The 15511-nt window shown below is 38.8% G+C and overlaps 1 protein-coding gene across 2 annotated transcripts in view; it reads right to left on the bottom strand.

Annotated features, from left to right (window-relative positions):
• Positions 1–3666: 3666 nt before the first annotated feature.
• Positions 3667–15511, bottom strand: part of LOC136867254 (CLIP domain-containing serine protease HP8) — a 62971-nt gene continuing 51126 nt past the window's right edge. Inside the window, exons 5-6 of one of the 2 annotated variants that reach the window (XM_067144395.2) lie at positions 9929–10085; positions 3667–4103 (exon numbers count right to left, since the gene is read on the bottom strand). In XM_067144395.2, the coding sequence (XP_067000496.2) occupies positions 3829–4103; positions 9929–10085 (432 nt within the window). In that variant the 3' untranslated portion in view covers positions 3667–3828. The remainder of the gene's footprint in view (positions 4104–9928; positions 10086–15511) is intronic. The other variant, XM_068227060.1, reaches the window with a different exon arrangement.

The following is a 15511-nucleotide window of genomic DNA, read 5'->3' as shown; positions in this document are numbered from 1 at the left end:
AGTCTCTGGTAAGACCCCAACTAGCGTATGATTCCAGTGTATGGGACCCTCACCAGGATTACCCGATTCAAGAACTGGAAAAAATCCTAAGAAAAGCAGCTCGATTTTTTCTGGGTGATTTCCGACAAAAGAGTAGCGTTACAAAAATGTTGCAAAGTTTGGGCTGGGAAGACTTGGGAGAAAGGAGACGAGCTGCTCGGCTAAGTGGTATGTTTCGAGCTGTCAGAGGAGAGATGGCGTGGGAGGACATCAGTAGATGAATAAGTTTGAATGGTGTCTTTAAAAGTAGGAAAAATTACAATATGAAGATAAGGTTGGAATTCAAGAGGACAAATTGGAGCAAATATTCGTTTATAAGAAGGGGAGTTAGGGATTTAAATAACTTACCAAGGGAGTTGTTCAATAAATTTCCAATTTCTTTGCATTCATTTAAGAAAAGGCTAGGAAAGCAACAGATAGGGAATCTGCCACCTGGACGACTGCCCTAAATGCAGATCAGTAGTGATTGATTAATTGATTTGACGTCTATACTTCATATCACCCAGGATAACACTATCGACAATTGACTTATAACGTTTGTTGATTGTTGCCTGTGATTTTATGAATGAAACAATTACTTTTCCTTCAAAAAAACCGTAATTGTAAGTTTATAGTTCCCAGTTGAATACATAATACAAGACTGAATACAACCTTTCTTTAAAGAAAGAAGGTAATCCTGTGTTCTCTTGAGTTGTCAAATAAGCTGTGATAGAAGTGTAAAATATCGTACGTAATAGTGCATTCTAACGAGTAATATATAAGTGTATAAGAAAATGTTTCGTAAATGTCTTAAAGATAGAAACACAGTATCCAGTATTCGGGAGATAGTAGGTTCGAACCCCACTGTCGGCAGCCCTGAAAATGGTTTTCCGTGGTTTCCCATTTTCACACCAGCCAAATGCTGGGGCTGTACCTTAATTAAGGCCACGGCCGCTTCCTTCCCACTCCTAGCTCTTTCCCGTCCCATCGTCGCCATAAGACCTATCTGTGTCGGTGCGATGTAAAGCAACTAGCAAAAAAAAAAAAAAAAAAAAATAGAAACAACTTCGGTTATGTGTGTGGTGAGCTCTCTTTAAAAGCGCATAGGCGAAATTTTACTTCCGTAGTTAGAAGAGCTTATGAGTTTAGTTTTGGCAAAATAATAGACGACAACAAAACATGGGTGCCGAACTTGTGTTGTTGCAAATGTGTAACACTTTTAACCGGCAGGTTAAAAGGATCCCGTGATTCGCATTTTGCAGTCCCTATCATATGGTGCGAACCTAACGACCATTTGACAGACTAGCATGTGTACCCTTCCTTGGCACGGGAATTGGTGATCGAATTCACGATTCCTTCATGAATTTATGCGAAGTTATAACTGATATTCTTCTACGAAAGCACGTGGCAGTAACGTGAAGTACGATAAAGCTGAAGAAAGTGGAGAGAGAGAGAGTGGGGTAGATCAGAGTTTATTGAAGGATACAGTTCCTTGTCCGAAGTTGTGCGTAATTATTCCTATTTCTCGGCTACATATTGCTGTTAATCTAAAACCAGCAGTGGCGTTTTGGCTGAAGACTCATGAAACCTATCGTTGACTAGAATTTCTCTTATTATCTATTCTATCGAAAATAGTAAAATTGCTTTTTAGGTAAACCCTCTATTCCACCTTGAAATGACATGCTTGTAAAACAGTCCATTAATGATACCTCCCTTATCAATTCTCGTATCGAAATGATGTACATGAGAATATTTTTTAGAAATTGATTTCCATACAGGCAGGTAGATTACCATTAAGTTGGGTTGTGTATATTTTGTAAGAGTACAAAATCACGGTTTTGTTTCCGTATAAACCCCCAGTCGATTCAGGGATTTAGAAACAATGTTGGTCCTAAAACCTACCCAAGGAGAGGTCGATTCTAAATCTGAAGTTTGGTAGAAATGTATCTAGCAGTTTTCGATGTATAAGAACTCAGACAAACAGACAGACAAACACCAAAGCTAAAAAATATGCAGATGATCATTACTACACGTGAAACGGATAACTGAACGAAAATTTCGCCAAAATAGTCAATGTACAGACACAAGGTCGTTACGATTTTATTTATATAGATAAGGAATCACCTCTACGTACAACACCTTTTAGGCTGTGTTCATTGGACATAGCTTGTAAAACCGTCCGTTAATGATATCTCCCTTAATCATCCTATCGAAAAAGTGCACATTAGAAAAAAGTTTTAGAAACGGATTTCCTTCAAGGTTGGTCGATTCTCATCCCTGTTGGTCAGGTATATTTTGTGGGAGAGTAAAATCACTGTTTCGGTTTCCTATAAACCCCCGTCCAGTCCACTCCGGGAATTTGAAATGCTATGGACCTGAAAACCTAACTTTGAACAGGGGGATGTTAAATATGAAGTTTGATTAAAATATTTCCAGTGTTTTTCAGTTGTAAGAAATACGCTTTACACGCACCCGCTTTTAGGCTATGTCCACTCGAACTTAGACTCAAAAACGATATAAATGATACCTCCCTTATTGATCCTTGTATCGAAATGATGCACAAGAGAAAAGGGTTTCAGAAATTGATTTCCATGAAGGCAGGCAGATTTCCTTTAAATTTGGAGATGTATATTTTGTGGGAATGCAAATCACGGCTTCAGTTCCATATACACCCCCAGTCAATTCAGGCATTTAGAAACAATATTGCCCTAAAACTTACCCGAGACCAGACTGATTCTAAATATTAAGTTTGGTAGAAATATATGCAGTTGTTTTCAAGTTATAAGAACTTGGACAAACGAACAGATGAACAGACACCAAAGGTTAAAAAATATGCAAATGGTCATTACTACACCTGAAACGAATAACTGAACGAAAATTACGCCAAATAGTCAATGTACAGACACACGGTCGTTACGATTTTATTTATATATATTGCTACGTCTGCTTGACAAACATAATTATATGGAATAATTTCGAAGTCCAGATACACTGTTACATACCCTGCTTTAGATTCAGCAAATCGATCAGTGCTTCATAGGCCAGGACTTCCCATACCAAACCCACCAGACAACATAACATTGCCTGAAGTAATTGGAAGTTTTCCTGGTGTTCAAAATGTATTACAGGATGATCTAGATTTCGTGGAAGATGTTATTATACACGAACGTCACCTTCTAACACAGTGTGCAACAAAATTAAGGAAATGTAATTTAAACTAAGGGTTTAGCTCACCATAATTCAGGTTGCAAGTTTTTATCTAAATGGGACACACAAGAAAACGAAAAAATAGGACACATTCAGTCACAAATAAACATAACTTACATTTAATATATTGTCCCGCTAGATGGAAAATCTCAAAAATAACTTTGTGGAACACGTGCGTAAGATGACAAGAGCAAAAATACAAATATCAGATCGTAAATACAAGAAAAGACGAAATACAACATAAACCAACTGAAATTAATTCTCCCAAAACTGTAATTATACACGATTGAAGATTTAAAATGAGACAGGAGGTGTTGGTGTTCAATCCTATAAATTAATTAAAATATTCTAGATGTTTGAAAACTAGAATGAAATCTGCACCTCAAATTATATTACTGTTGAAAACGTAAAGTTAGACACGATACAGTAAATACTGTTTAGAATTAACATAAGTCTACAAATAAACTCACTTTTTTATTGTGCATGTACTTTAATGAATACATAAATAAAAATTGAATATAAATAAATAAAACTCCAAGCAGTTGAGAAATGTGCGTGTTAATAAGTTATCAATAATTACTTCCTCTCATAATCAGGTGGTGGTCAGTCAGAAGGAAACACAATGACATCTGGGTCGATAGTCTTTTCTGTCTGTGTCAGCGGGTTACTCAAGCTCTCCCCTATTAGAACGAACTTCTCCCGCAACCACGTCCGGTAGCTGCTGATACTCGTGAATGCCGAGAACTGGGCTTTGCGACACTTGCTCTTGGCGTCAGGCTGCACTCCGACGCTCACAATTCCTCGTATATACCACTTCTTCTCAACGATGTCAGCAAACACCAAACCACCGCCACTGTCGCCGGGACACACCGTGGTACCTGAACAAGAAAGCATGCCGTTCAGGAAAATGAGTTCAAGATATTATCAGCCTCCCTTTATTATTATTATTATTATTATTATTATTATTATTATTATTATTATTATTATTATTATTATTATTAATATACGAAGTACGTCTGAGGCCAATGTAAAATTGTGGCCTTTTATTTTACTAGTGGTTTAATCGGGCGTGGCCTAAATAAAATTAGGATTGACTGGTGTGAACATCGGAAACCACGGAAAACAATTTTCAAGGCTGTCGACGGGATTCGAACCCACCATCTCCCGAATGCAAGTGCTCAGGTAAACGATCATACCGTGCAGCCTACTCCCTCGGTATTTTGAGTTTTGGATATTGGTTTATGACCCGATACAGTTCCTGACGCTACGTGATATTTCAAGTCAAAATTCCAACATGGGATCGGTCGAAATGCCAACCTCAGTCGTTCAGATTGAGAGCCAGCAGCTAAGCCACTGGGCTTCTCAGGTCACCAATAATAATAATAATAATAATAATAATAATAATAATAATAATAATAATAATAATATGTGTTTATCATCCTTTATGGCTGTAACAGACTTAGCACCTAATTCATAGTCGTTGCTTTTAGAGCGAGGTGGTGGTGGTGGTGGTGGTGATTGTTTTAAGAGGAAGTACATCTAGGCAGCCATTCTCTGTTAATAATCAGATAGAAAAAAATTGAAGGGGTCAGACACTTCGAAAAATTAAGCTACCGGACAAAGAAAGAAAAACGGCCACGAAAACTATGAAATAGAAAAATTCCCTAGTCCTCGTAACTTAATGTCGTCGGGGTCGGAAAAGAACAAGAGTTGAACAAGGGAGGTCGGATAGGATAGGTGAAAGTGAGGAGCCTAGCATAAGTAAGTGGAAGCAATTTCAGGACTCAGCTAAGGGTTCCGTGGTCACAAACTACGCCTCCAAGTTAAGTGTCCCTGGGGCCCCTTTTAGCCGTCTCTTATGACAGGCAGAGGATACCGTGGGTGTTATTCTACCACCCCCCCCCCCACAGAGAACCTGTATCAGCATTTAGTATTCGGAAATATCGTTTTTACAAAATTGTTATCACTCACGGGAGGATAGGGTGAACACTGCCAGTTCAATCAATCTCATAGGCAACGATCAAGCAAGAGATTTCCGCATTTTATTTATTTGGGATCCATATTTCATTTTATTACTATACTATTACGGAAGCTAATATTGTTTTGTATTGTGATTACCTCCATTATTATTTCAGCATAGGCCTCAGTAGCACCAGATGGTAAGTTTTATAATTATACCTGAAGGAAAGCTTTTCAACAAATGAAAATAGAAATCAGATTAGAGACTTATTTTGAAATTTGAAGAAGTAATAGAATGTAGAAAGTCCGATAATATAGTCGTAACAGTTCTAAAACAAAGAGATAAATGCATATCACGTAAATGTCACTGTTACGCAGTACAGTATCATCAACATAACGTAAATACCAAAATAACCTTAACCTATATTGTGATCAAATTACTGTTATGTATTGTGAAAATGGTTAACAATATTATAAGTTACAAGTAAACAGCGGAGTTTCCTTACCGGAAAAGGGGTTTTCCTAGATTTCCTCAGTAAGGAACAATAACGAGTTGGAAAGTTACTCTTTCAGGGTTTCTTTAACATAAAATGGACCTATGATTTCCGCCCTTATACACATGTGACAATATGTTTTACGTAGGAGTTATTTAACATGCTGGTAGCCAATGACGCGAACTTGTCACACATAAACACTAAGAATGATCTTTCGAGACGCCCAGATGCCGAAATATTGTCCCACCGGAGTCGTCGCAGTCCATCCACTAAGAACATGACTGGCATTTTTAAATCTTTAATGGTATGTTCGCTGGCACATCAAGAGGCTGCAATATTTGTGTGAGTTCACAAAAAATCATATTCAAGTCCTTTGTATCCTCAAGGTGTGACCTTGGATCCTTGATAACATGGACATGGAAACTATCAAACACAAGGATACATATGGCGAAAAAAGGTTACACCTCAGAAATTCACTACCACACTCTTTTAATACAACATTTAATCACTTGTTGTGCCACGATATACAGTAATATTAATGTATTGCACATTGTTACGAAGGTAAAAATGTTCCTTCTTAGTATATCAATGAATATTTGACAATCAGTCACCGCAGATCTGCATTTAGGGCAGTCACCCAGGTGGCAGATTCCCTATTTCTTGTTTCTCTAGTTTTCTTAAATAATTTGCAAAGAATTGCGAAATTTTTTGAACATCCCCCTCGGTACATTATTCCAATCCCTAACTTCTCTTCCTATAAACGAATATTTGCCACAGTTTGTCCTCTTGAATTTCAATATATTTTTCCTATTTTTATAAACACCACTCAAACAAATTTGTATGCTAATGACATTCCACGCCATCTCTGCACTGACAGCTCGGAACATACCAATTAGTCGAGCATCTCGTCATGTCTCCCTAAGTCTTCCCTGCCCAAACTTTGAAACATTTCCGTAACGCTACTCTATTGTCGGGAATCAGACAGAACAAATCCAGCTGCTTTTCCTTGGATTTTTTCCACTTCTCGAATCAAATAATCCTGGTGAGGGTCCCATACACTGGAACCATACTCTAGTTGGGGTCTTACCAGAGACTTACATGCCCTCTCCTTTAGATCCTTACTACAACCCCTAAATACCCTCATGACCACGTGCAGAGATCTTTACCCTTTATTTACAATACTGTTTATGTGATTACCTCAATGAAGATCTTTCCTTATATTAAAACCTATGTACTTGCAGTGACCCCCATAAGGAACTTTCACCCCATCAACGCAGCAATTAAAACTGAGAGGACGTTTCGTATTAGTGAAATTCACAACCTGACTTTTAACCCTTTTTATCACCATAGCATTTGCCTCCTGTTCATCTCACAACTTCGTCGAGGTCGTTTTTCAGTTGCTCACAATCTTGTAACTTATTTATTACTCTATACAAAATAACACAATCCAAAAAAGCCTTATCTCTGATTCCACTTCTTTACTCATATCATTATATATATGTGACAACATGAAGGTCCAGTATTAGTATTTGTGTGAGTTCACAAAAAATCACATTCAAGTCCTTTGTATCCTCAAGGTGTGACCTTGGATCCTTGATAACATGAACATGGAAACTATCAAACACAAGGATACATATGGCGAAAAAAGGTTACACCTCAGAAATTCACTACCACACTCTTTTAATACAACATTTAATCACTTGTTGTGCCACGATATACAGTAATATTAATGTATTGCACATTGTTACGAAGGTAAAAATGTTCCTTCTTAGTATATCAATGAACCTGACTTTTAACCCTTTTTATCACCATAGCATTTGCCTGGTGTTCATCTCACAACTTTGTCTAATTCTGCTCTAATTCTCTGAGCTCTGTTTTCTAGAAATATAGCCACCCATTCAACCACTCTTTTGTCTAGTCAAATTGCACTCAGTTTTACCAGTAGCCTCCCATTATCTGCCCTGTCAAATGCCTTAGAAAGGTCAATAGCGACAAAGTCCATTTGACTCCCGAGTTCAAGATATCTGCTACATCTTTCTGGAATCCTACAAGTTGAGCTTCAGTGTCATAACTTTTCCTAAACTCGAACTGCCTTCTATCGAACCAGCTATTAATTTCGCAAACATGTCAAATATAATCAGAAAGAATGCTTTCCTAAAGCTTCCATGCAACGCATGTCAAACTGACTGGCCTGAGCTTTATGTTTTTCACCCTTTCCTTTACACACAGCAACTCACCATTCATTTGGTACGGTATAGTTCCTTCATGAAAATAGTAATCAAATAAGCACTTCAGATATGGCACTATATCCCAACCCATTGTCTTTAGTATATCCCCAGAAATCTTTTCAATCCCAGCTGCTTTTCTAGTTTTCAAATTTGTATGTTATTGTAAATGTCTTTCTTATCGTAGCTAAATTTCAATACTTCGTTAGTATCAGTCAATTCTTCCATCTGGACATTATCCTTGTAACTAACTGTCTTTACATACTGCTGACTGAATACTTCTGCCTTCTGTAGATCCTCGCATACACACTCTACTTCTTCATTAATTATTCCTGGCATATATTTCTTGGAACCTGTTTCTGGCTTAAAGTACCTATACGTACACTTCCATTTTTCACTAAAATGTGTATGACTGACAATTGTGCTTGCCATCATGTTATCCTTGGCTGACGTCTTCGCTAGATTTCTTAGTAAATTCCTGCATTTCTCCTTACTTCCACAACCATTTCTAATTCTATTTCTTTCTACCCTGCACCTCCTTCTTAGTCTCTTTAATTCTCTCATACTTCTCATAGCGGGTATTTACCATTCCTTATCACTTTTAAAGGAACATCGTTGTTTTCAAATTCCTGAACAATTGCTTTAAACATATTTCACAGTCTGTTTACATTTTTATTTACCGTTTTCCACTTATCATAATTACTTTTTAAATATCCCTCAAGCCTGTTTTATCAGCCATATGGTACTGCCTAATAGTCCTACCTTCCTTTCTATCACATTTAGTTTTAACTGCGATAAAAACAGCTTCGTGATCACTAATACCATCTATTACTTCAATTTCTCTATAAAGCTCATCTGGTTTTACCAGCACCACATCCAAAATATTCTTCCTTCTAGTTGGTTCCATCACTTTCTGATTCAGCTGTCCTTCACAGATTAACTTATTTGCCATTTGTTGGTCATGCTTCCTATCGTTCGCATTCCTTCCCAATTGGCATTTGTTAAATTGAGATCACCTACTACGCGTTCCTTTCCTTATCGTTTTCCACATAGCTGATTATCTTATGAAATAATTCCGAATCAGCGCCTGCGTCATCCTTTCAGGGTCTATTCCCTCAGATGAATCTTACACCTAGAATTTCATGTTTGTCATCTTTGACCTTTATTGTAGCTTACAAATTCTTATTTCACCAGAATTAATTCTCCCCCTCCTACCATTCCTATTCTATCTCTAACGATATATACTCCAGTTCCGTGAGCAAATGTCTGCATACATTATATCATTTCTCAGCCATGATTCACCTCCTATTACAATATCTGATAAGTATATATCTATTATATTACTTAATTCTATTTCTATCTTTTTAGTACTTCTACAATTCATCTCTAACATTTTTTATGTCATCCCTATTTGACGTCCAGATCCCTTTAACATAATTACCGCTCCCTAGTCCATCCCGTTTCCCTGAATGTACCTCCCTATAACCCTTCCAAACATACATCCTAACTTATACGTACCACTGCAGTTCAAGTGAAGGCCATCTGAGCGTAGATCCCTACCTCATACCCACTCTCAGATGTCTGTATCGATGTCGATTTGTATCGAAAAGAGTAAAATGTAATGTTAAATATTGATAGTTGTCGAAGTCTTCATTTCAAACGTAACATATACAATCTTGAAAACCTTGAAAAATAATAGAAATATTACTACAGAGCGTACGAATGAACTTTTTATTAACTTTTCCTCCAAGGCGAGATAGTAGTTATTATTTAAATATTACCGCCAAATTCAATACTGTATAGACATTTCCATCTACAGTATATATACAGAATATAGGAACTTTGAACTTTGTAGGTGAGTCACATGGATCAATATTGAAACACTATTATTGGCCCAGAAGTCACGAAATGAACCACCGGCTCTAGCAAATCGTAATTGCTTTCTTTGTTTCAAAACTTTAAGTTAGTTTGCAGTTCGAACTTTCTTTACCAAATAGACGGTAAAAATCCGGAATATATACTCACCGTTACGAAGTCCCGCGCAGAATTTGTCTGGGGTAATATAAGAACGGAAAGCCCGAGGAACAGTTTTCCAACATGTATCAAAGTCAATGTATGGTAGATTCACGGCAATCCTAGTGTAGCTTGGTTGATCAAACTCCGTGTATCCCCACCCCACAACCTGAAACATGCATAAGAAAATCTTCACCGTAAAACAATTAAAACAACTAAACTTAAGACACAGAATTAGTATAAGTATGTTCCTAATTAGAAAGATACATATATCACCTTCACTGAAATCCAGATACGCCAAAATTGGTCCCATGAAAATGATAAATTCTGAAAGTTCATAATGCAGTATTTTTGTGATAATTTAGTCGAAATGGGGAACTGTGACTGAACGAAGGCAGTGGTAGCTGTCACTGAAGACACAGGAACCTGGAGTTCCACGTTCACAGGTCTGTTTCTAGTATGCAAAGTCATGTTCGAACTAAGCAGTAAATCCACGCAATTGGCATACATATTTAACCCTACGATTGACATTTATTTTCTGTAGCAGATCCTACAAACTGGGGTCTCACAGACTCGAACGATTTTAATACATAATACAAGATACAGTAATGATTTGTAATTCTTAAGTGTGTTGGTGTATTGGCGTAATAACATCTTATAATTTTGTCTGCCAGTAGGGCAGCAGTGCAGGCTAGAAAAGTTGACGAAAAAATTTGGTAGGAGTTTGAAACCTCCGTGCGATTGGAAGTTACTGATTTAGATGTCAAAGTGAGGTGTATATCCCCCACTACGCGACTACGTGTTGTACCCTGGACAGAGGCTCTCGCAGCTCGTACTAGTTCGGTGAAGGCGATCTAGCTCGTCATCCTGACACCTAGAATGGCTCGCGCAACACGTTGTGACGAGCTGAGTACTGTACTCGCTTGTATGCATGGTAGCAGTGCGCCAAATGTTTGCTGTGATGGTCTCCGTCTGGTAGTTGACAGTGCCAATCCAATTCAGTAGGGGCAAGAACATTAAGGTTGCCAGGTATTTAAAAGGATAATACGCGTCATGTCTGACTTATCTTCCCCACCCTCGTCCATCCTATCGTCGTGCTGTCAAACTTATCTTGATCTTTTGCTCTGGTTTTAGAAGTTTTGTTTTCACCAGATTATTTAAGTCAAAAGTTATTGAGCTTATTAATTTATGCCTGTCAAGAGAGATTTCATTGTCGAAGTTAATTCCTAAATACTTGATTCGTTCATTGTTTGTTTTTATCGATGGGATTAGTGATCCTTCGACTGTAGTGACGTTTCCTTCAGTTAATTTTCCTTTCTTCAGGATTATAGATTTGCTTTTAAGAGGATGGATATGTAAACCTATTTCTGCAAAGCTGCTTTCAGCCAAATTTAACAAGGTAGTAGCATCATTTTCGGTTTTGCTGAGTATGACTAGGTCATCTGCGAAAGCAACTGAGGATAACGGCAGTAGATCATCAGATAAAATAAAGCCATAACGTTGGGATATGTCATGGTCAGTGAGATTTTTTATTACAGTATTGATTGCTAAATTGAACAGCAGTGGTGAGATAGGGGACCCTTGAGCTACGCCACACTTAATTTCGATAGGTTTTGATTTCTTATGATCAGCTTCCACTTGAACTGTGTTCGTTTTAAGAAATGCTTCAATTAACCTACACAAGTTAGGAGGAATTTCAGACTGTCGAAGAGATCGTTTGATATGTTCATGTCCAATAGAGTCAAATGCTTTTGTGACATCTAAAAAAATGACGCAACAGTCCTTTTTGTTGCGTTTCGCATCCTGGAGGCAACCATTCACGAGGGAAGAGTTGACATGAGTACCAGGTAATGGCACGAAGCCACGCTGGTGAGGACTTAGTGTGACATATGAACGCAGTCTCATATCTAGTACTCGTTCAGTTATTCTCCTAATCACCGAATATATGGTTCTAGGTCTCCATTCTTCAATATCATTTATGTCTCCACCCTTATGTATTAAAATTGTTCTGGCCATTTTGAGTTTTGAAGATACGTAGGAGAAATGAAGCATCGTGTTGATGAGTAACGTCAGAAATTTAGTAGCCTTGAGGTGCCGTAATACACGAACTGTAATATTGTCTGGGCCTGGTGAGGTGTCAACTTTAATGTTGTATAATGCCTTATGGACATCATCTACTAAATATTAATAACCGAGCTCGATAGCTGCAGTCGCTTAAGTGCGGCCAGTATCCAGTATTCGGGAGATAGTAGGTTCGAACCCCACTGTCGGCAGCCCTGAAAATGGTTTTCCGTGGTTTCCCATTTTCACACCAGGCAAATGCTGGAGCTGTACATTCATTAAGGCCACGGCCGCTTCCTTCCCACTCCTAGCCCGTTCCTGTCCCATCGTCACCGTAAGACCTATCTGTGTCGGTGCGACGTAAAACAACTAGCAAAAAAACAAAAAGAAATATTAATATCAGCAGGTAAGTCAGTGCTTTTTTCCATAAGAAACAGAGGCGAATTATTATTTTCGGTAACAAAAGTATTTTCAAAATGATTCGAAATCGTAGTTATTGGGATTTTACAAGAATGGGCCTTATTAGTTTTGTCCAAACTTTTGCGAGCAATTTTCCGCCTCTGATTATAGAAATGATATTGGGCTACCTCGTAGGCATAACGCTCTCTCTTCTTCTCTCGTTGCCTTTTAGACCTCCGCTCTGGGTTACTAGAGGTTTTTATGGGCATATTTACGATTATTTTGTAAATTTCTACTTTTGTAATATCTAACAGCAGGATGTTGAGGGCCAGGTAATTCATTAACCTGATCTGCGAAGAACTGCATAACCTCAGGAGTAAAAGCTTCCAGCTGATTAGCATCAGCCAAATTTAACAAGGTAGTAGCATCATTTTCGGTTTTGCTGAGTATGACTAGGTCATCTGCGAAAGCAACTGAGGATAACGGCGGTAGATCATCAGATAAAATATAGCCATAACGTTGGGATATGTCATGGTGTTTGGGGGGTGTTTTTCATATCATGAATTGCATGATGTTTGAAATCCTATCTTCCCAAATCTTCATAGGATTACTATTTTCAGTTTCATGATCAGCGACCAACTGTAAGCATTCCCCAGCATTCGTGTTACTAGCATATTGTGTTATGATTTTATTTCTCCTTTTCTCAGCGTGAGCTTTTCCTATGTGAATATTTACTCCTAACGCCGACTTACAACATTTATTACAGATAGGGCATGGAATTTCGTCACCAGACTGTGAATCAACGTTAGGCATTTTAATTCAGTATGTTATTTTAACGTGGCAGGAGATGAATATTATTTTGTTTCTCATAGAGTAGATATCAGAGCAGTGGGTCAATGGTAGTTTTGAAAATATAAGATGGTAGTGCGTTATAACTTCCAAGATTTGGTGTCGTTTAAGTTAGTCTGCCTCGAGAAGAATAACGTGCAGGCAATGCCAAGCAATAACATAAAGATGGCTGTTGACTTTGGCACTAAATTAGCTTCACGATTAAATGAAGAATCTCCTAGCAGGAAGATCGCGTGAGACGGACAACACTACTATTTACGTAGAACATATTCTTGCATCCTAATTTTGATCAAATGACATTACGGAAATCATAATTTTCTTGATCGGCGTTAGTAAACACCAGCACCGGGCGTGTATCACTATGTGTAACCGGAGGTCACTTCTCCTACCGAATAATTGTTGAAATCCTGACATTGAAAGAGCCTTTCCCCGTTATGAAGAAGCGCGTGGGTGCGAAGATTACTACTAAGTAGACGAAACGTGTTATTGCACTCCGTGTTATCGGAGGCTATCCCTAACTTCAAACGCTTTATTGCATTTTTAACATTAGGATAGCCTTGCTCCAGTATGCATCATGGTGTGTTGCTTAGGAGACGGGCTTTGACCAAACGTTTATTTGCATTACTGACACTGAAGTGATGTGTCTCTATTATCAGCAAACGGGTGTTTTTGTAGATTATCTCGCTGGGTAAACGTTTTCTGCATTTCCAGCGCTGGAATAGCCTTAATCCAGTATGTATAACCGCGTGTGTTCGCAGTTTACTGTTAGTTCTAAACGCCTTGTTGTATTCTTGCAGCGGGTTGGACTGTCTTTAGTATGATGCGTCATGTGTTTTCGGAGGCTAGGTCTTTTAGTCTTTCAAACATTGTTACAATCTTGGCACTGGGAGTACCTTTCGCCATTGTGAACAGACTGGAGGGTTTGGAGCTGAAATTCTTCGGTAAACGTTTTTTTTTTCTTCGTTCCCTGCACTGGAATTACCTTAATCCCGTATGAAAAATTTCGTGTCTTTGTAGAGTCTCCTTTCTGTAAATCGCCATATTGCTTTTTTTTTTTACAGCGGAACAGCCTGTCTCCAGTATGCATGTTGGCGGAGTTTACCTTTGGTAGTAAACGCTTTATTGCATTCGACACAATAGGACGGTTTTTCTCCAGTATGTGTGCACTTTGTGTTCGTTGACTAACCTGGACCCTTGGATAAGAGTACACAAAAGAATTCTTCGTATTCTTGATTAATGAATGACTAAGCATAGTAGAATTATAGTTATGTATGTATGTATGTATGTATGTATGTATGTATGTATGTATGTATGTAAGCTCATCGGACAAAAAATTAGTCACCTTAGTGCGCACGCACAGATGGATCGTTAAGCCTGTACAGATGGCGCAGCGAACGAGTCCCGTGTTCAACCGCACACGTATTGTCTCTACGTGAGATAAGGCAGTAGCGATCAGTGAGACGTAGATGTTTCAAGCGGACAGTGTACGTCAAGATGGGTAGATGTTAGGATGTGACAGAGTGGCGAAACCCGGCAGTCGCTTTTGGTCGTGCCCAAAACCATACGGTGCGTGAAGATGTTGGATTTGATACACCATCTCGGCGGGCTGTTCAACGTGTCTACAAGCAGTTGTGTACTACACGTGGCCACGAAACACGACGTCAGAATTGTGGTCGGAAAGAGGTCCTGACCGAGAGGGACCGGAGATGCGTATCACGGTTTGTGAATCAAAATCGCTTCCAAACCCGACAGCAATTGCTGCAGTCAGTGAATGAAGGTCCATCCCAACCTGTTAGCGAGAGAACATTGCAACGGGAACTGCATGTAATGAACCTCGCAAGAAGCCATTGCCACACAGGCACCTAAAGGTGCGCGTCTTCAATGGGCTAGAAATCATCGAACGTGGGCAGTAGCTGACTGGCGGAACGTAATGTGGTCTGGCGAATCATGATTTTTCCTGTAATCCAATGACGCACGTTGTCGAGTGCACCGAAGGCCAAATGAAGCATTTCATCCTGGATGTGTGCAAGGTCAGATTCAAGCCGGAGGTGGGTCCGTGATTTTTTGGGGGTGTTTTTCATTTCATGAATTGGACCCGCTCACTGAGGTGACCACTAACATGAACCAGCATGCTCATTTAAACATTCTGGATGATCAGGTGTTGCCTTTCAGTCAACATCTGCATGATGAGTATGCTACTGATACCCCGATTTTTTAAGATGACAACAGAAAAGTCCATCGGGCTGGATGCATATGTGCCTGGTTTTATGAACATTCCCCCACCTT

The sequence above is a fragment of the Anabrus simplex genome, chromosome 3 (assembly GCF_040414725.1).
Source record: "Anabrus simplex isolate iqAnaSimp1 chromosome 3, ASM4041472v1, whole genome shotgun sequence".
NCBI lineage: Eukaryota > Metazoa > Arthropoda > Insecta > Orthoptera > Tettigoniidae > Anabrus > Anabrus simplex.
This window is presented reverse-complemented; position numbering and strand designations above follow the sequence as displayed.